Source organism: Neoarius graeffei, chromosome 3 (genome assembly GCF_027579695.1).
Source record: "Neoarius graeffei isolate fNeoGra1 chromosome 3, fNeoGra1.pri, whole genome shotgun sequence".
Classification (NCBI taxonomy): Eukaryota; Metazoa; Chordata; class Actinopteri; order Siluriformes; family Ariidae; genus Neoarius; species Neoarius graeffei.
Genome location: NC_083571.1, coordinates 12,859,645 through 12,887,558, shown reverse-complemented (window position 1 = coordinate 12,887,558; position 27,914 = coordinate 12,859,645). Strand labels below are relative to the sequence as shown.

Here is a 27,914-nt window from a genome sequence, read left to right as displayed (position 1 = left end):
GTCCACAGTAACTTTTATTTATTTCATATGAACTGAGGAGATACTCTGAATACACACACACAAAAAAATTGCAGTCACAGCGTGAGTTATGAAGAAACCAGGCTGGAGGCAGGGTCGATTAATAAATGCAGTAGCACTCTGACATCACTCAGCTCACAAAACAGGCTGTATATTTAGGCCCAGAGTGCTGTAACTTGGCAAATGCTTTATCTTCAGGCTGCTCTAAGAGAGCGAACAGTGAAAAGAGTTGCTGTTGTGCCGCAACGTGTAGCTGAGCAGTGCATGCACTGGTGTAGTGCGTCTCGGGCACTTTACTGGAACGGTTGAAATCTCAAAGATAAACGTAGCAGTAAATATCAGCTGTGTGCACGGCTTTTGAAAATGTTTACAGTCAGGGATGACTAAAATTCAATCAAATGATGTTAGGTTACATAATATTACATCTCCTGAAATTAATACATATTACATCATCTGAAATTACATTTAACAGTTATTCCACGAAATCGAGTCGTACGTGAGCTGATAGCCGACAAGGCGGGTAGCACCGAGTTGGCTATAAGCCATGTACAACGAGATTGGCTGGAATAATTGTTTTATTCTAACAGAGCATTTATTTATTTATTTATTTATTTATTTGCAAATTCAATAAATAAAAACTTGTCTGGCAAAATCATTTCCGCTGAGGTGGACTTCTTAAAAACCTTTTGATGGCTGCACGAATTTATTTTATTTTATTTTTTTGTAGAAAGTGCCATCTTGCTGTCATGCCGAGGTATAGAATAGCTTTAGACATTTATTTAATTCTTCCCTGGACGTTTCAGTTCTGTAATTTTCAAACTTCTTTGAGATTTTGAACCAGTTTAAAAAAAAAAAAACTTCAATAAATTTTAATGCTTAAAGATGAAGAATGTAAACAAACCGGCGAAATGACAGGAGCAATGTTGTGAAAAATGCTATAATAATAATTCTTGAAAAATAAAAACAGATACTTTTAGCATCAAATACTCTCCATATTTTGTTGCTTTTTTGGGGGCGGGGTATTTCGTCCTCGGTTGGTTCAGCAACACGCTCCGCCATTTTGTTTTTCTCTACTCACGGTATATGAGCTGATAACCTAGTAGTAGAGTAGCCAATCAGAGCGCGCGGTTGCTCGTATCCAGTGAATGTGGATAGAATAACACTACGTTCAGACTGCAACCTGAAACGACCCATATCCGATTTGTTGTGAAATCCGATTTTTTTGTTAGGCCGTTCACATTACCAATTATATGAGACTTGTATGCGATCTCCAATATGAACGGAAAACGACCCAAAAGTGTCCCGCATGCGCAGATTGACACGTAATAAGCACATCTACGTAATACGTAAACAAAAAAAAAGCGCACTCTTCAAGTTTAATGAATTTTTTGTTTGTTTGTTTGTTTAATTATCTGGTTAGTGTTAAAGTGTGAGGTCTCGTGTGTGTTTTTGTTTCTGAACTGAAATGAAAACGTGTAGCCTGGTAACGAGGGTTGACTCCTAAATGTCTCTCTAATTTCTATATAAGTGCACTACATGTTACTAGGAAGTAATGGATTTTTAAACTCTATATAGTGCACTCGAGCTTCAGTAGGCAGTCATTTGGGATACGGCCGCTGTATTACCAAACTCTTAATTCAGGCTTAATCATTTGCACATATTTATTTCGTCATATTAATAAACTTTTTCTACATTTTTATAAATATTTATTTAGATTGTTTATAGCCAGCTGAATTCTGCAACTTCTCTCAGCGCTGGCTCAAGGTGCAGAAACACCAGTGCAGTTTGCTATGGAGATGAGGCGAGACCTGGCGATGTGGTTTTTGTGGCGGCGGTGGAACTCGCACAATGATCTGATTAATGTGGGCAGCAGACTAATGAGACCGAAGGTGTCAAATTACTGGAAATTTCCAGAACAATCTTATAATCTTGTAATACAGGATGGTTTAAGTTATAAATCAGTTATAGAAACTGTTTTATTTAATCAGGCTAACAGATCAACATCCAGGTCCCTACCAAATCCACCATTAGCTTGATCAATTCTATAAAAGTCTATTTAAATTCTGAAAACTGTACAAATGTTGTTGTTTTTGGTGGCAAAGAGGCGGGATTAGCCAACGCAGAATAGTGACGTTTGTCTCTTGTTGATGACGTGTAGGTCGCATGAATGCGATCTGTCCGGTCAGACTGCAGTCGCATGTGAAAATAACGGATATGCATCGGATTTAGGACCACATATCCAAGCGGCCTGGGTCGCATGTGAAAAAATCGGATCTGTGTCGTTCAGATTGTCAATAACAAATCGGATACAGGTCGCATATGGGCAAAAAAATCGGATATGGGTCGTTTCAGGGTGCAGTCTGAACGTAGTCTAAAACCTCATATTACATCACATTGCATTACATTATGACATTGCAATGGATTCATATAGAGTAACAATCCATGACCTAATGGTTAGAGAATCGGCGTTGGGACCAAAAAGTCACTGGTTTGATTCCCTGGACCAGCAGGAATGGCTGAAGTGCCCTTGAGCAAGGTACCTAACCCCCAGGCTACTCTGGGTATGTTGTACATCAGTCTGGATAAGAGCGTCTGCTCACTGCCTGCAGTGTAATGTAATGTAATGCAACCCTGATCAGGACAAAGTGGTTACTGAAATAGTAAAAATAAATAAAAATAATAAGCAATTATTGGAAAACGTTGAACAAAATATCATGATTAGTGGTGAGCAAGCAATGATTTGCCAATGCCGAAGGTAGATACACTAACATATCACGATGTTTTGTGAAAACCAAGTTCAATAATTGTTTTATTGTTCAATTTTTTTGACGTGGTTTTACTTTCTGTTAAAGAAGCCAACTCTGTCAATTTAGTGAAGTGAGCCATCTTGATAAAAGTGTGAAGTAACTCTGTACGAGCAGACCATTATTTGTAGGTAGATACAGTGCTGAGCGTAAATGAGTGCACCCCCTTTGAAAAGTAACATTTTAAACAATATCTCCATGAACACAAACAATTTCCAAAATGTTGACAAGATAAAGTTTAATATAACATCTGTTTAACTTGTAAGGTTAATAATATAAACTTAGATTACACATTTTTCAGTTTTACTCAAATTAGGGTGGTGCAAAAATGAGTACACCCCACTGAAAGTCTCTGGAGCAGAGCTAAATTGTCGACTACAAATGTCTAATTTAACAAGAATACAATCACAGGTGAGTCTAATTAGTCATTACACAGGTGTCCAGCAGACAGTTGACTATAAAAGGGCGTTACTTAAAGAAAACCCCTCCCCATTTCATGCTGTCAGCAACGGCACCACATGGAAGAAAAATGACACAAGACCTGAGAAAGAAAATAATTTCTTTCCACCACAGAGGTGAAGGCTACAAGAAGATCAGCAAAGCTTTACTGATCAGTCAGAACACTGTAGCAAAAGTGGTACAAAAATTTAAGAAAGATGGAACTGCAACCATCTCTCAGAGACGTCCAGGTCGTCCTCGGAAGTTAACACCTCGACAGGAGCGTCTTCTGATGAGAAGGGTTGAAGAAAATCAGCATGCAAGTTCACTGCAGTTATCTCAAGAAGTAGAAAGCCAAACTGGGGTGACTATTTCCCGTGACGCAATATGGCGTACACTGCAGAGGAATGGCATGCATGGATGCCGTCCACAAAAGAAGCCTCTCCTAAAGCCCAGGCACAAAAAAGCCCGCCGAGAGTTTGCCTGGGCCCATGCTGACAAAGATGAAGACTACTGGGACTCTATAGATAGTTTTCACATGATGTCACAGAGTCGGGGATTCCCTGGTGGCGGCCATCTTGCGGGGCAAGCTTACCGTACGGGTCACTGAGCACACATTGTAACGTGCAAGTTACATTTATTTATATATTATTTACATTTATAGTTACATTGCTACTATTTAAAGCTAGCAATGGTGCACACCTGTTGTATTCACGGCTGTCGTAATAGGTCAGATGACGTCAAGCAGAGCTTTTATGGAATTCCCACTGTACGGGAGCACGAAGGTGAGCAAACAAAGAAACTCAGCATACAAAGGAGAAATCTATGGCTTGCGAGAATCAACCGCAAGGATTATCAGCCTTCCAAACACAGCAAAGTCTGCTCCGATCATTTTATAAGTGGTAAGTTGTTTAAATAAACAATCAATTGTGTTTAAGTTTGTTTTTGGAAACCAAAACATCGTGTAAACAATCTCTGGAGGATGCCTAACTGTAATACCACTAATGGATGTAAAATTTGTCTTAAATCAACTCGATATTATACACATATATATTTATATGCAGTGTTGAGAGCTCTAAAATTCCAATGTTTACATACCTTGGCTGTAATTAGGACACGACTGTCACTTGTTTTTATATGGTGGACTTCACGGACCCAGCCACAGACAAAATAGTTGTATGACTCCAGCGACTTGTATGCTTTGAGGTCGTCAAGTGTGTAGGCGCTTTTACTATTCACGAAATAGTTCACAATATCAGGGTACGATATGGATGGCAGCCCTGCATAGTCACTTGAAAATGCATCTTTGTCCACTTCGTAGGGGTCAATTCCCCCAATCAAGGCCAGTTTGGCTGCATACCGTTGTCGTGAGATGTCGTCCAATGTATCCATATACTTCCGTTTGCTTGATTTTGCCGACAGTGATCTTTATTTTAGAAAACTGACTATATAACTTTATAAATTCATCCGAGATAACGTAGCCGGTAATAGCGATGGTCCGTTTTGTTTGCCCCACAAGATGGCGGCTGGAGGGCGTTCCCTGGAATGCCGTGACGTCAGTGAAAACTATCTATACTCTGGAGTGATGAGACCAAGATAAATGTTTTTGGAACTGATGGCTTCAAAGCTGAGGAATACAAAGAAAAATGCATGGTGCCTACAGTGAAACATGGTGGTGGCAGTGTCCTTATGTGGGGCTGCAAGAGTGCTGCTGGTGTCGGGGAGCTGCATTTCATTGATGGCGTCATGAATTCACAGATGTTTTGCTCTATAGTGAAAGAGAAGATGCTACCATCACTCCGTGCCCTTGGTCGTCGTGCACTTTTCCAACATGACTAAACACACATCTAAGGCCACTGTTGGATTCCTGAAGAACAACAGGGTGAAAGTGATTCAGTGGCCAAGTATGTCTCCTGATCTGAACCCAATCGAACACCTATGGGGAATTCTGAAGAGACAAGTTGAGCATCGCTCTCCATCCAGCATCCAGTCACTAAAAGAGGTCATTGTTGAAGAATGGAAAAAGATTGATGTCGCCAACTTGTTCATTCCATGCCTAGAAGACTTGGTGCTGTCATTAAAAATCATGGAGGCCATACAAAGTACTAGATGTAGTAGTTTTTGTTGTGGGGTGTACTCATTTTCGCACCACCCTAATTTGAGTAAAACTGAAAAATGTGTAATCTAAGTTATATTATTAACCTTACTTTCACGTTATAAGTTAAACAGATGTTATATTAAACTTGTCAACATTTTGGAAATTGTTTGTGTTCATTGAGATATTGTTTAAAATGTTACTTTTCAAAGGGGGTGCACTCATTTACGCTCAGCACTGTATTTGCAGTTCGCTCAGCCAGTCAAAACGGCATAAAAAAAAAAAATTGAATGATAAAAGTATTTTTCACAAGATATCTGTTTTAAAATGTAGATTTATTTACAAAAATAAAATTAGGCACATTATTTAAATGTGTACAATATTTGGATACTTCTTGGAGCCAGAGTTTTGTTTTTGTTTTTTTCCTTTAACTTTGTATCCAAAGAACCAATTTTCTAAAAAGTTCATTGGATTTCAGACATGGTATATAGCAAGTCTGATAATGATGGGTTGTGGTTTCTACAGTACCTTTGTCTCTCTTCATGCAGTGATTTAGGGTCTTCTGAAGTGAAAGGTCGGTGTGTTATTCAGATACAAATCCACACTGAAAAAACACACCAAATTACAGAAACGTGTGCTGCGCATGTACATACTCCGCTCTAAGCTTCAGGCTGATCTTCATACGTGTTATTTACCCAAACCTTTAACTCTTAATCTTTAAACCAGTTCCAGCAGCGAGTTGAGTTGATTAAAGCATAATGAACACATTTGTGTATTAACGGTGCTGGATCCGGAGCGCGTGTCCCCCGCGGCTGTGCTAACAGAGCCTTTAATGTGACATTTTATTGTTTATAAACAAGCTGTTCACACTTGATTAAATCCACATCACTGCCTCCTGTAACATGTGCAAGCTGAGAGGAATTAATATTCCTGTAGAAGACAGACACTCCGTGACAGGCTGATATCACCTGTAGAGAAATCGGCGCTCTCGGACCTTACAGCAGCTGATTAAGCTGCACTAAGTGGCTTAACAGGATGTTTACGATGACGTGTTGTTACTGTAGACTATGAAACTGAGCCAGCAGGGGGCAGTAACAAAACAGTGATGTGATTTTCTGTGCTCGAATGTAAGCTGCAGGCAGGTTAAAGATTTCTACAGAAGTAGTGAGATATTTTTATTATGGTTACAAAGGATTTAGGAAACTCAGATGCTTGATGTCAGGCACCAGGTATATAAATGATTGAAAAACAGGAGAAAACGTTTGGTCTTTGTGGCATTATAGCATTTACTTTGGAACCGGTATTGGGCAGAGAACAACTGATGAAAGATATGATGCTTTAAAAAAAAAAAAAGACAAGACGACGTTATGTCATGCACTTTGTCTTGTTTGTTTATTAAATATAATTCTAATATGATGATATAGATTTTATGGTTGTAAATTTCTTAATTGTGATTCAAACTTGGATTAACGGAGTCATTTTAGCAATCTCATCTCATTATCTCTAGCCGCTTTATCCTGGTCGCAGGCAAGCTGGAGCCTATCCCAGCTGACTACTGGCGAAAGGCGGGGTACACCCTGGACAAGTCGCCAGGTCATCACAGGGCTGACACATAACCTTTTTCCACCAAGTCAGTTCCAGGGCTGGTTCGGGGCCAGTGCTTAATTTGGAACCAGGTTTTCTGTTTCCACTGACAAAGAACTGGCTCTGGGCCAGAAAAACCGGTTCCAGGGTAGCACCAACTCCTTGCTGGGCCAGAGGAAAGAACTGCTTACGTCAGCGGGGGGGCGGAGTTGTTAAGACCAACAACAATAGCAAGACCGCGAGAGGGCGCCATTTTTAAATAAGCGACGAGATATCATGGATGCAGTAAAGCAGCAGTCATCCATTATTGTTGTTGTTGCTGCTTCTTCTTCTTCTCCGTGTTGTTGCTTCGATGTTTGCGCCAAGGTTTATGCAAACGCGGCGGCGACGTAACAGACGTAATGACGCGGCTCCCCTTAGCACCCCGAGCTATGGAAAAGCAAACTGGTTCTCAGTTGGTTCACAAGTTGAACGAGTTGTGAATCAGCCCTGGAACTGATTTGGTGGAAAAGGGGTAATATAGACAACCATTCACACTCATTCACACCTACGGTCAATTTAGAGTCACCAGTTAACCTAACCTGCATGTCTTTGGACTGTGGGGGAAACCGGAGCACCCGGAGGAAACCCACGCGGACACGGGGAGAACATGCAAACTCCACACAGAAAGGCCCTCGCCGGCCACGGGGCTCGAACCCGGACCTTCTTGCTGTGAGGCGACAGCGCTAACCACTACACCACCGTGCCTTTTTTTTTTTTTTAATTGAATATTTAATTCAGGTTTTATGGTTGCACACATCATGATTCAAATTGAACCATGTTGCTAAAATCTAGCAAGTGTTCGCTGAAGGCTCAGTAAATATCAGTGAATAATAACCAAGACGAAGTTGAGGTTGTTATTCACCAATATTCAGAGCCTGAGGTGGATAATTGTTTTAGTATAAATACACAGCTGATTTTATTAAAAAAAAAAAAAATTCAAACTTCAAAATCAGCATGCAAATGTAATAAAATCACTTATCTACACGGAGTCACAAAATACTTGGCTCTGAAATCGATAAAATAAATCACAATTCCACCTTTGAATAGTTTTAGACCAAACTTCGTAGCATCTTTAGTGCTTTTAGGAGCAGCGTTTTCTTTCATCGTTTGTAATTCTTCCTCACTTACGGTGATAAAGTGATTGGCCGCCATTTTGCCGAGTCGCTCGAGGTGATTATAGAGAAATGGTCCGAATTTCTCAACCAATCAGCACACGCGATGTCCTCTATGTTTACACTCAAATCTGTAAATAGCTCAAATTCGATATTTAAGGTGTGATCGATATGGCCAGATTGTCATACTATGGTGCTTGAAAACACTTTGATGATATGCTGCATGTGGAGCGTGTCATCAAAAAATGAAAAGACGTTTTATTGGATATTCTAAATCTACAGATCATCATTGAAATAAAGGGATCATTTGTGACAGTTGGTCCCTGCGATGGATTGGGTTGGCGGCCTGTCCAGGGTGAACCCTGCCTCCCGCCTGATGTCAGCTGGGATTGGCTCCAGCTTTCCCACGACCCGTAATGGATAAGCGGTATATGGTGCAGCCAATCCAGAGAAATTAGCGAAAATATTTCATTATTTGAATGGAAAATTAAGTTTGGAAAAAATCAGCTGTAACACATAGCATTCATAACATTTATTTGATCTACAAAGTCATATTTATAGGTTATTTTTACAGCGTAATGTTTTAGTATTGGATACATTATAGAATATTAAGGAATATATTCGCAGCAAAATTAGATAAACAATATATGGGTCATTTTTTGATGCAATAAATCACTATACGCCGGAATGAACTTGTGCTCCACTGGACCGGTTTTGTGGTGACACGCTCCATATAACAAATGAACATTTGGAATAAAAATAATAGAATATAATTTCATGACTGTTTAGTTATTTGACACAGTAGGGTAACACTGGTGTTATGGAGTCATTTTTATAAAATTATTAACAATACCTGCTTAGACAGACATCGTGTTTATGATTTCAGTAAGGTGGTCATGTGTTCCAGCCCTACATGATCAGATATCGAGTAGATTCAGTGTGAGATTCTGTTGGGATCCCGGTTGTCCCATAATGTACCTAGCTAGCCAACATAGCTACGAGGCAGCGTGACCGAGAGGCTCTGTTGCGCTGCTGATTATCCCTGACTTCTTTCTGATGCACTCAGTCGTCCATTTCATGCTCATGAACACTCACACTCACTGACAAGCCCTTAGCTTTGAGTGTGTGTAATTACTGATGCATGTCTTTCGTCAGTTGGAGGACGTACAGGCGAAGGCGCAGACGCTGCAGGACACCGTGGCACAGCTGGAGCGGAGCTTAGAGGAGAGCCGAGCTCGTCTACAGGAGAAAGACGCGCTCATCGAGAGACAGGCCAAAAGGGAGAAGGAGCTGGTGGCTGCTGTGCAGAGGTGTGTGTTAGCTTTTCATTGTGAAATTAAAAAAAAAAACTCCTGTATCTCCTCCATCAATCACATTTTTGTTTTAAATTAACAAATAACTCTGAATCTCTCAAAATATATTTCTGCTCATGTTAATCCCATTTTTATGAGCTTCCCGAGTTACACCTCTTAACCAGAGAATATTGTGTAGAACAGTACTTCCAGGTCGACTCTGTCGTGCAGCATTAGTATTAGTAGTGAAACTGGTAGAAATTAAGTCTATATTTCATTTTTAAGTCAATTTCCTGTTTGTGATGCAGAGATTAAAGCGCAAACCCGTCTTCCTGAAGCACGGAGGAGCCGTGCGCCATCACTTTGGTTGTTGCATGATATGAGCCAAATATTAACACACTCTCTCACTCTTCTCTCTAATCTGTCTATAGTTTGCAGGAGAAGGTGGAGAAGTGTCTGGAGGACGGAGTGCGGTTGCCCATGTTGGACATGAAGCAGCTGGAGAGGGAGAACGCGCGTCTCCTGGAACAGCAGGGTCACAACAGCACGGTACCACATCTCTCTCACACACACACATATATATAGATATAATGGAACATAATGAAAGTAGTTTTTAAAAACGAACCCTAAAAAAAAAAACTTTATTTCAAGGGTTTTGTTTAGTCCCAGCTGAGCTGTTTTTCATTCTTTCTGAGTACACTCTACCTGCTGAATATCATTCCCCCCCACACACAAAGTGCACCGAACAACCCACACACTCATCTTTTACACTTTGTCTGTAGATAACCGCTCAGGCTGATGATAATGTTCTCTGTTTTCAGCTGATCAACAGCCAGAAGCAGCAGATCGACAGACTCACCCTGGAATTAACGGTAAGCAGCTCGAACTCCTGTTTTTGTCTCGCTCGTTGCACAGGTACAGGGTGTAGGGTTGTGTTATTGAGTTTGGATGCAAATACTGAAATTGAGAAAAAGTGCATAATTACAGAGGATTTCTATGGAAAAAAAGCACAAGCCACTTGGCAGTAGTTGAGACTAATTGAGCCAAGCCGCCATGGGCCTTGGCATAATTGTTATAAATTTCAAATTGTAGGAGAATACATAATCAATAAAACTCGCATGCACGAAAGTCACCCACCCACAAAAAAATCAAACAAGCATGGGGGGGGGGGGGAAACTAGCAAGAAAAATATATAAATGAGAAAATTTACACACACAATGAAATCGAAGCATTAACTCAAGTGTCTAGCTATCAATATAGCTATCCAGAAGGAAGGAAGACACGAACTTTGAATTTCAGATTTTAACACCAAGAAAACAGATGTTAAATTTTCCATAATTGGTTCTAATTTAATTTACACACTAGGGCTGTGCGATATATCGAATATACTCGATATATCGCCGAAAATTGTGTGCGCGATACATAAAATTATTATATCGTAACTATCGAATATTTTATGATCATCTTCCGACTTGCGTTCGTTTCGTGTTTGTTTAAAACATTTCCCAGTGGTTTCCTCCCTGTCCCTCAGGCAGTAACGTGAGAGGCTGCCTAAGGGTAAAGAAAACAACGTCACGCACTCGCCAACCAATCCCGAGCGAAAGCTCGGTGCTGAAAGGAACTTCTGGGAAGATTTTCTAGTTTCGGTTGTGTTGCCAGATTGGGCGGATTTAAGTGCGTTTTGGCGGGTTTTGAACATATTTTGGGCTGGAAAACGTCAGCAGTATCTGGCAACACTGCCGGCGGGAGGATTTCCTGGTTCTGGTTTACAGCGCTGACTCAGTTCGTGCAATCTCTGGTGTTGCATAGGCTACCGTGTAAGCTCTGTCAATTTCAGCGACAAATTAAAAATGGAAGCGGACGAATTGGTTCCTAAAAGAACTAGTAAGGGGTCGGTCATCTGGCATTTTTTTGGATATCGCGAGGACGACGTGGAACAGCAAGTGCCAGTTTGTAAAGTGTGCAAAAAAAACCTGTCATCACGAAAGGCAGCAGCCGGAATTCTACACATCTGAGAGGCAGAGCCAGAAAACATTCAGTTCAAAAGTGTGCAAAGAGGAAAATGATGTTTTGCAGATCTCTCTCTTCTCTCCCTCAATCTCCCTCTCTATTGTGAATGTTCCAGTGGTTCTCAGTAGTCAGGTTAATAGCTTGGAGATCTATTTTTTAAAATAATTTAATGAAAGAGCACTTTTCTTATTTAGGCTAAATGTCTTTCTCAGTGTTGAGCTTGCACTTTACTGATTTGAGCTCTGAGCAGCTCTGTATTGTATTGCCCCTTTGTTGCAATTTTCAAGATTGTTTTTGCAGTTTGTGCCACATCTTTGTTGAATAAAAATAGTCTGATTTCAATTAAATTGTGATTAATCACTAACATGAAAATTTAAAATGTGTTGTTGAAAACCACCTGTAAAGTTAACCAAGAATGTTATTTAATCTGCAGGGATTGTAGTGAAAAGAGTAAAAGTTAGATTTCATGGGGTCCTTTAGAGGAGATTTAAATGTATCGTATATCGTGAAATGGAGAAAATGTATCGGGATATTCATTTTTTCTCATATCGCACAGCCCTATTACACACGCAATTTCTTTAAAAAAATGTACATCAATACGGATAAGATGGAACAACTGGTATGTTGAGACGCTGTAATAAAGAGTGTTTTATATAAATAACGGCGTCTGGTGTCGCCTTCTTTCTCCATGACGGTTTCAAATAAATGAAATAGAAAGAGCAGAAGGCCAAAAACAAAACTAGGGAATGTCCTGAGTTTAAACATTGAAGAACAGACACTTCTGGATGTTGTAGAAACGAAAGAAAAATATAGAATTAAAAAAAAAAAAACCAAGAAAACATGTCAGGGACAAGGTGTTCACTGTTGCACCAATCACCAAAGCAAATTCCTTGTATGTGAGAACGTACCTGGCAATAAACTTGATTCTGATTTGATCAGAAGGTGTTATTTAACGGCGAGGTTTTCTACCTTTGCGCAAGTGTTTTATTTAACATTTGTATTCGAGGGCTCCAGTCAGTGTCCATGCTTTTTCCACTAGGAACGTCTTAAGCACTGGGTGGATGGAGCTTTTTGAGAGAGAGAGAACTGCTGTAATCGAAGTGAAAACATGCACCAAGTTAATTTGGGGGTGTTGCACATTAAATGTATTCAGAAAAAAAAAGTATGAGGGCTTGATCTTTAATACATACCGTATTTTCTGGACTATAAGCCGCTACTTTTTTCCTAGGTTTTGAACCATGCGGCTTATACAAAGGTGCGGCTATTCTGTGGATTTTTCTTCCACCGCTAGGGGCGCTCTAACCGGAAGTAGAATCAAAAGATAGACGAAAAATCAATGCAAAGAAGAATTAGCAGATCTTTAGCAGATAGAACACGCACGACAAATTACTAACTGGTAATTATTTTCAAATCCAGCGAAGATGATTAAAGTGACTTGTGGTTTCAAACACAGGAGAAATGAAGGTAAATAAATACCGGTTATTTTCTCTTGGTTCTGTTCCGTTTTAATCAGCAAAGTTACTGCCGTGTTAAAAGGCACTGTTCGGAAAGAATCTGTTCAGGTACATACATGTACATTTACAGTACAAAATCGTTCTGTACATGCAGTAAATATCTAATTTTTCAACATAGATATCTGCGGCTTATAGCCCGGTGCGGCTTGTATATCTTTTTTTTTTTTTTTTTTTAAATAGAGCGGATACGGCTTATATACAGGTGCGCTCTATAGTCCAGAAAATACGGTAAATGGTCATTGTTGGAAAAGTGCAAGTGAAAAATAATCAATAAACAACAAGGTGGTGCAATGTGGACAGAGATGAAATATCAGCAGAATTATTGTGATAACCCCAAAGTTGATCATTTTCTCAATAACGGCACAATCCGAGGTGTGTTTTTTTTTAATCAGCTTATTAGGTTGCTGATATAGTGCCCAGTAACCTGCGATCTACTGGCCTTTACTGCTAAACCAAATGGTTTATTTGATATGCATTTTTGAACCCAACACGCCACACTGAATTTTGATTATTCAGTACAACAGGAGTTGATAGAAATATGTCTGCAGTTTCCGTTGCTGCGTATTAACATGGATGGTCACATAGCTGGTGAGAGCTGAGCACCTCATGAAGACTGCGAGTGATCAGTGTGAGGAAGCAGTGCATAGGTGGAGAGGAGATGCTTGGGTGTGTTCTGTGAAATTAATGTCATCTCTATCTCTCGCTCAGGGACTTGAGAAGAGGCTGCAGAAAGAAAGCGCCATCACACAGGAGCTTCATAAGCAGCTGGCAGAGAGAGAGGAGGACCTGGAGATGTTGTCCAAGAGCGTACAGCAGGTACAGCAGGGTCCTGACCTAAATTGCAAGACTGAAATAATTGGGGGGGATGCTGAGGGGAGTGTACAGCTAAAAATCTGACTTGTTAAACCTACATTCATTAGTCAGAAATAAATACGGTGATAGTTTGCATAGTAATTGGCAAAAAAAAAAAAAAATCACCCAAGCATGAAGAATGCAGACCTCATGCTAAATAAATTATTCTATAAATAGATGTGTGTGCATCATATCTAGCATTACTTTTTATTTTTTTTTGTCAGTCCAGATCTCTAGAACTGAGCCTCAGTTTACTAGTGCAGAATTTTTTTTTTTTTTTGAAAGGCAACCCAGTCAGTTCAGAGTTGAATCACTTTCTCTCACAGCAATCAAATCATGCTTGGGTTCATAGAAACCAGACGCTCTCTGACTGGTTGTTTTGATCCTGAGTGTGATTCCTACCTAAAGACCCTCACTGATGGGAGAGAACACACAAAGCAAGGCTGCTCCTCGGCCTTAAAGGTGCAGAGACGTTATACACATCAGTATTGTTGCAGCACATAAAAAACTACTGATTTATCCAGATTATGCTGGGAGAAGGCCTTTCCTAAAAGTACAGTTAATAGACTGTGCTGGTTAGTCTTTAATTGGCATTTCAGCTCACCGTGGCTCTCAGAAGCCATCTTTCTCTGTTCAGTCGAGCTGAGCAGCAGTGTGAACTTCAGTGCGAGTTCAAGACTGCACTGTCTGAGTCTAAAAGCATTTCAGCTCATGAGAAAAACGTGTTGAAACAGTAGCAGTCTATTTCAGTATCACAGAGTACACACACACACGAGCGTCAGTCACACTTCATCCCAAAATAGCACACTCCAATAGACCAGGGAGTATAAATCTCACACAATATATCTTCAGATATTATTAGATAGATATAGTTACAGATACAAATCTATATTCAAGAAATCGTTCCAAAATGGAGAACGTGAAATATGTTACAGCCTGACTGGACTCTGGAAAGCTGAGCTAAAATCGTACGTCTATATTTCACACCAAAGGTCATCTAAGGGAATGTTTGCCAAACTGCTGATGCTTCCTCACACCACAAATTCATATTAACAATATTAAATTTGGTCATTTCTTCAACAAATGTCTAACATAAAAGAAGTCGCTCATCCAGAACACTTGACACTCATGTATTATGCTGTTTGTGGACTATAATTCCCTCAAAGCTCTTCACGGAGTTGAAGGATCTGGGACTCGGCCCGTTAGTGTGCCAGTTCCTTTCAGATAGACCACAAGCAGTAAGGGTGAGGAAACGCATCCTCCTCAGCAGTGGAGCCCCCCCCAGGGCTGTGTTCTGAGCCCCCGCTGTACTCTCTGTACACATTGACTGCATAGCCTCATCAGCTTCTACCACCATTGTCAAGTTTGCTGACGACACTGTTGTGTTGTCTGATCAACAACAACAATGAGGAGGTCAGAAACCTGGAGGTCTAATGCCAGGACAATAACCCCCTCCTAAATGTCAGCAAGACAAAAGAGCTGATTGTGGACTTCTGCACAAAGCAGGGGAGGAAGTACAAGTCCCTTAAAGTGCTGATGACACGTTTTTGACATCTTTGGCGATGTTTTATAACATAAAAAGTAATTCCCGATGATCCATATATTAATTCACGAAGGCGCCTATTTTACAAGTTATGATAAAAAAACGCGGCTATTTGGGCAAATTTGACGGGGCTGCAGCACCCAGGAGACGAAAGAGGAGCTATATGACATCAGCGAAAGAACCTTCCTCCTAACTTACCAGTTTGTCATTATTAGTATTTTTATTAGACATTATTGTTATCATGCCTTCGCGTTGTGTTGCCGGCTTTTGCTCCAAAACCCACAAGGATGGGGAAAGTTTATTCAAGTTTCCCAGAGATCCCGAGCTGCATGCGAAGTGGGTGAAGCAAGTCAGGCGCACTCGTGACAAGTGGGAGCCCTCACCAACATCCGTCCTGTGCTCTGAACACTTCGATTTGGATTGTTTTGACACCTTTCCCAGCTTAAAAGAATCTCTTGGGTGTTCAGTTCAGCACAAACGTGTGTTACTACCATCAGCAGTGCCTACAGTATTCCGGAGGGGGTCTACTAGTAGCTATGCCGGATCCAGCAGTCGCCTGGGACAAGGCGACTCCTCCAAAGACAGTCCTCCTGTCAGAACATGTGTTGAGAAACGACATAAGATAAAGGTACGTAGAGCTATAGAGTGCTCCGACATGATGCTAAAAATAGTAACACTGCGGTCTGCGCGGCCATCTTGGAAGTGACTCGCTTCAGAGCGCTCATAGAGTACACATTCATGATAATCATAAAGTCGGCGTGATATCAGTCATGTATTTGCTTGTGAAAGCTTGCGGCTTTCATGTAACTGCCGCCTGTCAACGAGAGGCAAAGGGTAAAGAGGGTAGGCTATCATAGATTCTATTCGGAAGAGATCAACACATGATTGCTTAAAAATTAGGTATTTTAACAATTTGCATCTGTTTTGTGATTATCGTGACACTTGTGTGTTATATAGAACTGTACGTCTTATCAGCACATCGAGGATCTTCCACCGGAGGCTTTAGCAAGTACTCGTAGCAACACTACACTTTACCCTTTGCCATGCGTTGTTAGGGAACGGTAGCAAGTACCTCGATGACCGCCTTCAAGAATATGTAGAAAAAGTTTAGAAATTATACTTTCCAAAAGTCATTTGAGCTATATATTGTAGGTTCTTGCTGATGTTTTTGCGGAGTATGACGCAGCTGCTGAATCAGAAGCTGCAGAGTTTGTATGTACTAGTTGTGAACATTCACATTATTATCAATCTCATTTATTTAAAATCAGATAAAATCATGCCATCATGATCACTGCTTAAAGTACCAGTATTTGGTTGTTGAAGAGCTAGCACTAGAGAGTTCACCGGCGTTTTCATGCGCCATTTCCATCGAGTAGAACAGCCAGTGAACCGCAGCGTTCTTCCGCTGACGTCACAGCATGGCCGCGAGCCACGGACCCAGTTTTCTTGCGCTGTGCAATTAAAAGTTGGATATTTGCGTAACAGCTTCTTTTCACGTAATTATAACAGAAATCTAACATGTTTGCCATGTTGTATAGTTTATTTAAGAAATTGCATAGAGTCATGTTCGTGTCATCAGCACTTTAACATCAACAGGGCCCCAGTGGAGAGAGTGGATAGTTTTCAGTACCTGGACCTACACATTAGCGTCCCGGTTAAGAAGGCCCACCAGTGTCTGTTCCATCTGAGACTCAAGTCTTCCACCGAGGGTGATGAGGAGCTTTTACTCCTGCACCACTGAGAACATCCTGACAGGACATACCTCCACCTGGTTTGGGAACAGCACCGAACAGGACAGGGGCTCTCCAGAGAGTGGTGCGATCAGCTGAACGAATGATCCACACTGAGCGAACGGACCTGCAATCTGTTTACACCAGTTGGTGCCAGGATGATAATGAAGGACTTCAGCCATCCCAACCATGGACTCTTGTCTCTGTCGAGGTCAAGGAAACACTTTCACTCCCTTAAGGCCAACACAGAGAGAATGAGGAGGAGCTTCTTCCCTCAGGCCATTAACTTGATCACGTCACCACTTCATCCTCATTTCCCCTCATCTTTTACACCTCTTCATACAAACTCATTAAAGTGCAATATTTATATTTTAGTCGCAAGTGCATTTACTTTAGTACAGTATATATTTGTACATATTCTGCAGACCATTCCATCTCTCATCTCATATCTTCCGCTTATCCGGAGGCAGCAGTCTGAGCATGGAAGCCCAAACTTCCCTCTCCCAGCTCCTCGGGAAGAACACCGAGGCGGTCCCAGGCCAGCCGAGAGACATAGTCCCTCCCAGGGGGACATGCCTGGAACACCTCCCCAGGAGGCATCCAAAAGAGATGCCTGAGCCACCTCAGCTGATTCCTCTCAATGTGGAGGAGCAGTGCCTCTACTCTGAGCTCCTCACCCCATCTTTAAGGGAGCACCCAGCCACCCTGCAAAGGAAACTAATTTCGGCCGCTTGTATCCGCGATCTTGTTCTTTCGGTCATCACCCAAAGCTCATGACCATAGGTGAGAGTCGGAATGTAGATCGACCAGTAAATCGAGAGCTTCGCCTTTTGGCTCAGCTCCTTCACCACGACGGACCGGTAAAGCAACCGCATCACTGCGGCGGCTGCACCGATCTGCCGGTCGATCTCATGCTCTATCCTTCCCTCACTCATGAACAAGATCCCGAGATGCTTAAACTCCTCCACTTGAGGCAGGACTTCTCCACCAACCTGGAGAGGGCAAGCCACCCTTTTCCGGTTGAGAACCATGGCCTCGGACTTGGAGGTGCTGATTCTCATCCCAGCCACTTCACACTCGACTGCAAACCGCCCCAGTGCATGCTGAAGGTCCTGGTTTGAAGTCAACAGGACATCATCATCTGCAAAAAGCAGAGATGAAATCCTGTATGCCCGGCCGGGCTCAGCGGTGACGTGGGTCCGACCTCCTGTGGGTTCACTACCCACAGAGGTAGCAGTAGGGGGCCGGTGCAGTGTGGATTGGGTGGCAGTCGAAGGCAGGGGCCTCGATGACCTGATCCCCAAACACAGCGGCTCGCTGTTGGGACCATTCTATCACTTTTTTTATTCTATTTTTACATTCTGTTTTACTCTTCAGCTTAAAAAAGGAAATCTTTACTACTTAGGGAGCATTTGTGCTAAGCTTTTCACTCCATGTCATACTATGTACAAGTGTTTGTGACATAAAATTTGAATTATGATGTCTATAAGCACAATGAGAGCTCAATAATCAGGTTTAATTCTTTGTGCTGTACAAGAATACCTTCCCAAAACAGAACATTTGTTTTTTTCCTTTAAAAGTACATACATGTATTCCTTTACCAGGTGCATTTTTGCAGAAGTGCATATTAACATTTTCACGGGTGTGCGTTTGTAGAAGCAGCAGCACGTGGATAATGGTGCCATGCGGCAGGAAGCGGGCTCTCTGCTGAAGGAAATGTCACTATGTCTGCTAGACCTGAAGGCTCTGTGCAGCATTCTCACCCAGAGAGCACAGGGCAAAGAACCCAACCTGGCACTGCTGCTGGGCATCAAATGTGAGTGTTACGACCCTGATTTCTCCATGATCATGCAGGTTAACACTTTCATACAAGTTCACAGGAGGCAGGATATAAAATAGTGTATGGTCTGGACTCTAGAGTGTTAATTACGCAAGCTTCACCTCTTCAATTTCAGTAGTTTCTAAGATACTGGTCTTTGTTTACAAGTGCAGTTCTCTGATTTTATTACAAAAATTATTGTAACTCAAAGCAGGCAGCACATTTAAGCCACACAGGATTCCCGCTGCACAAAGTACAAACATATTGAACATCTTACTACTTGTTTGGTGTGAAGTTTGAAGATTAAAACTTTGGGGGGGGGGGTTCATTTTGCAAAAAACAGGAGCTCGGGATGCAACAATACATTGTCATGCATCGTGATGCAAGAAAGTGATAAATGTGTGAAATTAGTGGTCTTAATTACATCATCTATTGCAGTCACTCTGTAATAGCTTTCAAACATACACCATCTTCAAGCTTTTCACATGACTGGAGCTGATGGAAATGGGTTCTTTCCACTGCTTTCTACATAAACTATCTGGATAGCTCACTGGCCTGTCAGAGTGAAGCCATCTGGCTGCCATATTACCAGACACATCGGACCAGTAGGGTCATATCTCTGCCTAGGAAGCTACACAAAATTGGACGCGTGAGTGAGTGAGAATGGGTGATTTTTGCGGGTGTGTTTTATAATCATTTTATCATCATCATGGATACATTCAGATTTTATTAATTAAAAACAGAGAAGAAAACTGTACACACCACCACTATTCTGGTTTCCAGAGAGATGGAGACAGCAGGTGGGTCAGGGTCCACAAACAGTCATTTCCTGGTGCCTGGAGGTATGTGAACCCTCATACTGTTCCAGATGAGCAATTAAAAAAGGTCACGCACGGTTTCATAATACTTACGAAAATCACAAAGAAAATGGAAGTTATGGCCGATTAGGGTTTTTTTTTTTTTTTTTACAAGATTTGACCTTGACCCACCAAAAACTAATGATGTCTTTGTTACTCCAGATTTTACATGTGCGACCCTAGTAAGTTGTCCTCTGCACTTTGGTGAAGATTGGTCAAGAAATGATGACAGTAGAGCACCAACAAATGGACATACTTGCAAAAATCTGAGATTTTTTGCAAGTAAGGAAGTGGTGACAGATAGGTGAAAATCACAAAGAATTGTGGCTGATTAGGTATTTCTGCAAGATTTGACCTTGACCCACCAAAAACTAATGTCTTCATGTGACCCTAAGCAGTTGTCCTGTGAAGATTGGTCAAGAAATGATAATGCCAGAACACCAACATACAGCTCAACATACTTGCGAAACTCGAAGATTTTTAGGGAGATGTTACAGATTGGTATCAATCCATGGGGTGGCCTTAGGCTGAAGTGCCCTTGAGCAAGGCACTTAACCCTCAACTAGCCACTGCTGCATGTGTGTTCAGATGGGTTAAATGCAGAGGACGAATTTCACTGTGCTTGAATGTACATGTAGCAAATAAAGGCTGCTTCTGCTTTCTAAATAGCTATCTAGTATTAAAATTATTCTAATACTCATGTATTTGGAAATTCAGTTCTAAAACATGAAAATAAATTTTAAGAAAACCTAAATAACATCAGGCACCATCTATCCATCCATTCATTTTCTACTGCTTATCAGGGTCACAGCCTAAGTAGAGCTTCCCAGGCCAGCCAAGAGATTTAATCTCTCTGGGGTCTCCTCCCAGTGGGGCATCTGAACAAGGTCCCCGAACCACCTCCACTGACTCCTTTCGATGTGGAGGAGCAGCGGTTCTATTCAGAGTCTCTCCCGAATGCCCGAGCTTCTCTCCAAGAGAGAGCCCAGCCACCCTGCAGAGAAAACTCATTTTGACTACTTGTATCTGCAGTCATTCTTTCGGTCGCCATCCATAACGTGTGACTATAGGCAAGAGTGGGAACGTAAATGGACCAGTAAATAGTTTTCACTGACGTCACGGCATTCCGGGGAACGCCCCTCAGCCGCCATCTTGAGCGGCAAACAAAACGGACCATCGCCGCTACCGGCTACGTTATCTCGGACGAATTTATTAAGTTATGTAGTCAGTTTTCTAAAATAAAGATCAATGTCGGCAAAATCAAGCAAACGGAAGTATATAGAGATACATTGGACGACAATGGTATGCAGCCAAACTGGCCTTGATTGGGGGAATTGACCCCTACGACATGGACAAAGATGCATTTTCAAGTGACTATGCAGGGCTGCCATCCATATCGTACCCTGATATTGTGAACTATTTCGTGAATAGTAAAAGCGCCTACCCACTTGACGACCTCAAAGCATACAAGTCGCTGGAGTCATACAATTATTTTGGCTGTGGCTGGGTCCGTGAAGTCCACCGTATAAAAACCAGTGAGAGCCGTGTCCTAATTACAGCCAAGGTATGTAAACATTGGAATTTTAGAGCTCTCAACACTGCATATAAATATATGCGTGTGTATAATAGAGTTGATTTAAGACAAATTTTACATCCATTAGTAGTATTACAGTACCATGTCAGTATAAACTTGGTAATAAATTAACTGGTATGTAGGTTATTACTTTGTGTTTATGATAAATGACAATTTATAGGCCAGTAATAATATGTTTGCAGCCTTACAACAAACAACGTACCACTTATAAAATGATCGGAGCAGACTTTGCTGTGTTTGGAAGGCTGATAATCCTTGCGGTTGATTCTCGCAAGCCATAGATTTCTCCTTTGTATGCTGAGTTTTTTTGGTTGCTCGCCTTCGTACTCCCGTACAGTGGGAATTCCATAAAAGCTCCGCTTAACGTCCTCACCTGACCTATTACGACAGCTGTGAATACAACAGGTGTGCACCATTGCTAGCTTTAAATAATGTAACTCGCGCGTTACAATGTGTGCTCAGTGACCCATACGGTAAGCTAGCCCCCCAAGATGGCCGCCACCAGGGAATCCCCGACTCTGTGCGTTTTGGCTCAGCTCTCTCTCCACCATAACAGACCAGTTTAGCATCCGCAACATTACTGACACTGCCCCAATCGGTCTGTCCAACTCGGGACGCAGGGCAAATCTCATCCACCACTGAGGAGCTTTTTAAATTCAAAACACTGTTCCTTAGGGGTAATTTTTAACCACCTCGACAAGTCTGCCTCAGACAACAGCACTCCATCCCTACTGTAAAGTCAGAACAGAGGACTGCTTCCCCATCTTGAGCTGCTGGATGGTTTTCCAGAATCTCCTCAAGGCCAACCGAAAGTCACTTTCCATGACCAAACTTCTCCCACACCAGAGCCGTGTTCTGCTTGGACCTTCAGTACCTGTCAGCTGCCTCTGGAGACCCGCAGGCTAACCAAGCCTGATAGGACTCCTTCAGCTTGACAGTGCCCCTCGCCCTGTGTGTCTACTACCGGCTTTGGGGATTACATGCACCAGCAGCTCTGCATGACCGCCTCAGCAATGGAGGTGCAGAATATGGTCTACTCTGACTCAATGTTTCCAGCATAATTCTCACTACACGCTTGGGCCTACCAGGTCTGTCTGGCATCCTCCCCCACCACTTGACAACTCTGCTCCTGTCTTCACCCAGGTGTCCAAGACGTACAGTCACAGATCAGATGAAACGACTACAAAAAAAATCAATCAATCATCGATCTGCAGGCTAAGGTATCCTTCAAGTGCTATGTGCACTTATGGACACCCTTATGCTTGAACATGGTGTTTGTTATGGACAAAGCATGCATGGTATAGAAATCCAACAGAACACCACTTGGATTCATATCGAGCAAGCTGTTCCTCCCAAATCACACCCCTTCAGGTCTCCCCCTCATGGTGCACTGTCTAGCACCCCATTCCAGGAAGGGCAGGTACTCTGAACTACCACTTGGCAAATGACAAAGATCGGTTCCTGACCTGATGGTGCAGGGAACCTACCCTCTTGTTTACTTGGAGGCTAACAATAGTCCCACCCCCTCCAGGAAATTGGTTCCAGAGCCCAAGCCCCTTCCTTGCCAGAGAAGTGACATTCCATGTCCCAAAAGCCAGTTTTGTCAGTTGGGGGATTAGTATGCCAGGGCCTCCCCCTTTAGCTGATCCATCGGCCCCTCCTGCGGGTGGTTCTGTATCACTCATTCAGCTCATTGTTCTTTTCCTCATAAGGGTCTTCAGGACCGTTCTTAGTTTGACCTTTCCCATAGGCCTTGGGAGACTCTACCAGGGGCAAATGCCCCTAACAACATAGCCCCTAGAATCATTGAAGCACTCAAACCCCTCCACCCTGTTAAGGTGGCAATTTAAAGAGGGGTATTTGTAACTAACAATCCACTAGTGTAAAAAAGCTGATGGAGCCATTAGTGTGAGTACTGAGGAATAATCAAGTTATTGAACTCAGGATCAACTCTCATGATGTGAATGCAACCCCTATGCTTAAAACATGACTGAGAATGACATGACAGCGACTACCATAAGAAAATCTGTTTCAACAGCTGTCCTAAATAGAAAGGAAGTAGTAGTTTGGATACAAGTAAAAATGCTATGGAACTCTGTACAATTGTACATGAAAGAGAATAGCCACCCTAGAGATAGTATTGAAAAGTCATAAAAAAAGTGCTATAAAGCTGTGTAAGGAATGTGGGTAAAGTTGAGAAAATAAGGAGGTAATAAAAGGAATAAAGTCAGGAAATACTTTTCTTGGGGCAAATTTAAATCCGATATGACCAAACCAAAAATACACACAATGGGTACAGTAATATGGCAGCCTGATGGCTTCACTCATCTGTACAGCAGAGGTTTGACAATGAGCTCTCCAAAATATCTTGTATCAGTGGTTCCTTCAAGTTTGATTTTTCGAATTCAGTTTTGAAAAAAGTTGAGAAATTAAGAATGTCTAACCTGCAGTGCTGTGGTCAGAAACTGATGAATGCATTGCATAGATAAAGCTGAGGGTTGCTCTCCACCTGTATAGTGACGGGTAATAAAGCAACCAAAAACATCACTGCTCTAGGGATAAGAGAAGACATTTCAGAATTGTTGCCTGAATTTTTCTGGCTGCATTTTGATAACTTTTTCCTGTTTCAGCAATGAGCTGCTCAGCCGAGGAGAGCGAGAAGCCACTGGTGGAGGATGGACTGCGGTCCAAGCTGCTGGAGGTGCATCAGCTGAGGAAAGACATTGACGAGCTGCGCACCATCATCTCTGACCGCTACGCCCAGGACATGGGGGAGAACTGTGTGACGCAGTGAGTGGCCCCTGGAGGCCAAGCCACTCACCAACAAGAGAAAGGAGAATAAACCTGTCTGACTACTGAATGTTGGACCAAGCTGTGAATCAAGTTTACAGTCTTTGTATTTCTGTTCATCTCCACTTCTGGGATCCGAGCTCTTATTTATTGGGACTATGAAAAAGGCCATTAGTTGTTACATTAAAGTATTTTCTGGACTATGAGCCACGACACTCTTGGCTACAATTTTGGTCGTCGTCATAACATGCATCAGCTGCATTTGAATAACTAATGCAAATTTATCAAACTAAAAAGGGTTTAAAAAAAAAAAGTCTTGTAATCTAGAAAATACAGGAAGTGAGCAAGGCAGTGATGCACTGTAGGTGGTTGGAAATGTGTGGGTGAAGTGGTTCATGCTGCTCCATCAAGTGCCTTGTGATGTTCCAGTGCATTCGCTGATCGTTTTACATCTCAAAGCCCAAACTGTGACAAATCCTCAGTCTCACCCAAAGATGTTCATCTCCTCCATCAAATGCTGCTGGTCGCCGGTCGACACTGAAGCAGATTGCACTCTCACGCACAGCGGTGGTTCATCGGTCTTCCGTTCAGAACCTTGTCCGAGTACGACTCCCCCCCATGTTGGTTTTTCCTTTTAAGAGGATTCCGTATTCATGATGATCCGTCCAGGCTCAGTGAAAAAGATGTACTGGAATTCAGGTAATGGTTTTAAACAGAACCCCCAGTAGATTCCTCAAAAGGGGGAAGATCAGATCTTATGACAGAACGTTATGTTACAGTTCAAACAATGCAAAAGAGATTCTCAGGTATATAAAACAGTATTGAGACTCCATGCTTATGGTGGAACCACTTTGCTTTCAAAAAGGGATTTTAACTCTGAACTCATTTTAAGCAGAGTGGGATTGTTTTTTTTTTTTTTTGTTAGACGCTGTATAGAACTCATTCTCTGTAATAACAAAATTAGGAAATGCTTGGGTCATGACAACCTGTGCACATACATTTGCTGGACAATGAATATATTTATAAAGTTGTTTCTGCTGGTGTATCTAGCTACCAATATTAGCTTTTTTTGTGCATGTCAGTCATCGGGTGTGCGCGCACACAATTGCTCCAGATGGAGTTTGTGCAGGAACAGAATGTCTCTGAAGCTGGTTGGACGTATAAAACGCTATGCAACCTCATTTTACCAGCATAGAATTCAGCAGACGTTGCTTTCCTGTGCCTTTATAAATCTATGCAGCAGAGTTAAACACGTCTGGTGTGTGTGGTGTGACAGTGGTGTGTGTGTAATCGGTGTGACAAGCAGCCATAGGTACAAACTGCACATTTCTACTCAGGTTAAGTGATGAACCTGAGGGAGTGTGCGCTGCATGGTTGTCATGGCCGATTGTGAGCACACTGAAGCTGCTGGTTGGCTTTACTGCATCACATCCACTTGCACGGGCGTTAAAAGCTTTTAGTTTTTCAGCTTGACTTTCCACATGCCAAAGCTCTATTTATGTACACTTACAGAAAGACTTGTATTTTTTCATGTAAAACAAAAAAGGGAAAAAATGTTTGCTTTCCATTTGTACAAAGAATAAAATAAAATATTTTTCTACAGATAATCTCTTTTTTGCAGAGCAAGGAGTATAGTTCCATGTTGGAGGCATTTCTACTAGTGTTGAACAACTTAAAACTGGATAAGAACATGGCTACTGATGGTAATAAAGCAACAGCAGCAGTGGGTTAAAGTTGAAATGGACTTTAATAGTCACAGGATTATCCAGGAGACAAACCCACAAATTCAGTGATTGTCAAGAAAGTTATAATAAAAAAAAATTAAAAACCGATGTGCTTAAAAAAAGAAAAGAAAATGGTGATCATGCATCTCAGGATCACACCCAAACTTTCACACACAGCTCAGACAATCACAACCTGTGAAATTCATACTAACATTTACACACAGCATCGGGTTCAACGTCTGAGGGTCCACACATCCAGCTCCATCACAAATTAAAACTGTTACAGTCCCAAAAATGCACTACAATATGCAAGAGCAATACATTTTTTTTTTTAAATGAGGAATAAAATTGTATAAAACCGACATATCCCTTAAAAATACGTAAAAGGAAAATCCACCTGATGCCAGTTCATGGAGACTGACCTGAGGAGAGCTGCCAGAGGTCTGCTGAGAGGATGTTGGAGCAGATGACCAGTCGTGCATGAACGGACTGCAGCACCGTCTGTTTCACTGCCTCCATGTAGAGCTGCTCACCTGAGTGCAGGTACAGCCAGATCAGCCGACTGAGCAGAGCGCTTGCAGAGGCACCATGTAAACTTCCTGTTCGCAAAAACAGTGAACGCACGCATTCAGTGTCTAATACTATAGTTTTACACTGGAGCCAAAAGGTGAATATTGCAATGAACATGACAGACACAGTGGGACTTCCTGTCATCCATAGACAAACAACTTTAAAATGTTATGGAGGTCAGCCATCTTGGACACCTGCATTTCGGAATCTTCATCCCTCTAGGCGAAAAATTTAAAAAAGGCAGGAGCGTGTACAAGAAAGCTGGAGGTTTCGACTACTTGCTAACCCTTTTAAAAGTTTAGTTCTCTCATCTCATTATCTCTAGCTGCTTTATCCTTCTACAGGGTCGCAGGCAAGCTGGAGCCTATCCCAGCTGACTACGGGCGAAAGGCGGGGTACACCCTGGACAAGTTGCCAGGTCATCACAGGGCTGACACACAGACAACCATTCACACTCTCATTCACACCTACGGTCAATTTAGAGTCACCAGTTAACCTAACCTGCATGTCTTTGGACTGTGGGGGAAACCGGAGCACCCGGAGGAAACCCACGTGGACACGGGGAGAACATGCAAACTCCACACAGAAAGGCCCTCGCCGGCCATGGGGCTCGAACCCAGGACCTTCTTGCTGTGAGGTGACAGCGCTAACCACTACACCACCGTGCCGCCCTAAAAGTTTAGTTACATAGCTAAATTTGATAAACTTGCCCTTATACATGGTTAATAGGGTGCATCAGTTGCCCCCTAAAAATGAAAAGTTCCTCCGATCATGATATCTGTGAAGATACTCAGTCATCCAGGTACATAGTAATCTGTGGTTGGTTGAAGAGAGCAACTGGACTTGCTTGAAAAGTCTTGAAGACGTTTTGCCTCTCGTCCGAAAGGCATCCTCAGTTCTGCCTGTCTAATAGGGAGTATCAGGTATTTATCCTCTCATGGATCATCATAGAATCCGAATCAGAATGCTGATGGCTGCATTGTAGGTGGCTGATAAAAGATGTCAGACACCCACCTCTGTTCAGTGATTGTCATTCCAGGTTGACAAAAATGAACGATCCTCTCTGGCTAAGATGTCTGCCAGTTTTCTGGAAGTCCTCTCATACTCCCGCACCAGTCGAAGGGATCTCATCCCAAAGTGCGTAGAAACACATCTGTGAAGATACTCCGTCATCCAGGTACATAGTAATCTGTGGTTGGTAGAAGAGAGCAACTGGACTTGCTTGAAAAGTCTTGAAGACGTTTCGCCTCTCGTCCGAAAGGCATCCTCAGTTCTGTCTGTGCGGGAGTATGAGAGGACTTCCAGAAAACTGGCAGACATCTTAGCCAGAGAGGATCGTTCATTTTTGTCAACCTGGAACGACCATCACTGAACAGAGGTGGGTGTTTATGACATCTATCAGCCACCTTTAATGCAGCCATCAGCATTCTGATTCGGATTCTATGATGATCCATGAGAGGATAAATACTTGATACTCCCTATTAGTCAGGCAGAACTGAGGAAGCCTTTCGGACGAGAGGCGAAAC

At 42.1% G+C, this 27,914-nt stretch overlaps 2 protein-coding genes across 3 annotated transcripts in view; one reads left to right on the top strand and one right to left on the bottom strand.

The window, feature by feature from the left end:
* The window catches only part of cep85l (centrosomal protein 85, like), a 128,615-nt gene extending 102,927 nt beyond the window's left edge, over positions 1–25,688 (top strand). For both annotated transcript variants that reach the window (XM_060916417.1, XM_060916416.1), the window contains exons 8-13: positions 9,249–9,403; positions 9,817–9,934; positions 10,207–10,257; positions 13,618–13,725; positions 18,691–18,850; positions 23,935–25,688. In XM_060916417.1, the coding sequence (XP_060772400.1) occupies positions 9,249–9,403; positions 9,817–9,934; positions 10,207–10,257; positions 13,618–13,725; positions 18,691–18,850; positions 23,935–24,098 (756 nt within the window). In that variant the 3' untranslated portion in view covers positions 24,099–25,688. The remainder of the gene's footprint in view (positions 1–9,248; positions 9,404–9,816; positions 9,935–10,206; positions 10,258–13,617; positions 13,726–18,690; positions 18,851–23,934) is intronic.
* A 538-nt stretch (positions 25,689–26,226) lies between these two features.
* si:dkeyp-114g9.1 (uncharacterized protein LOC555399 homolog) overlaps positions 26,227–27,914 on the bottom strand; it is a 49,805-nt gene continuing 48,117 nt past the window's right edge. The window contains exon 9 of the mRNA XM_060915616.1: positions 26,227–26,417. Within this exon, the coding sequence (XP_060771599.1) occupies positions 26,227–26,417 (191 nt within the window). The remainder of the gene's footprint in view (positions 26,418–27,914) is intronic.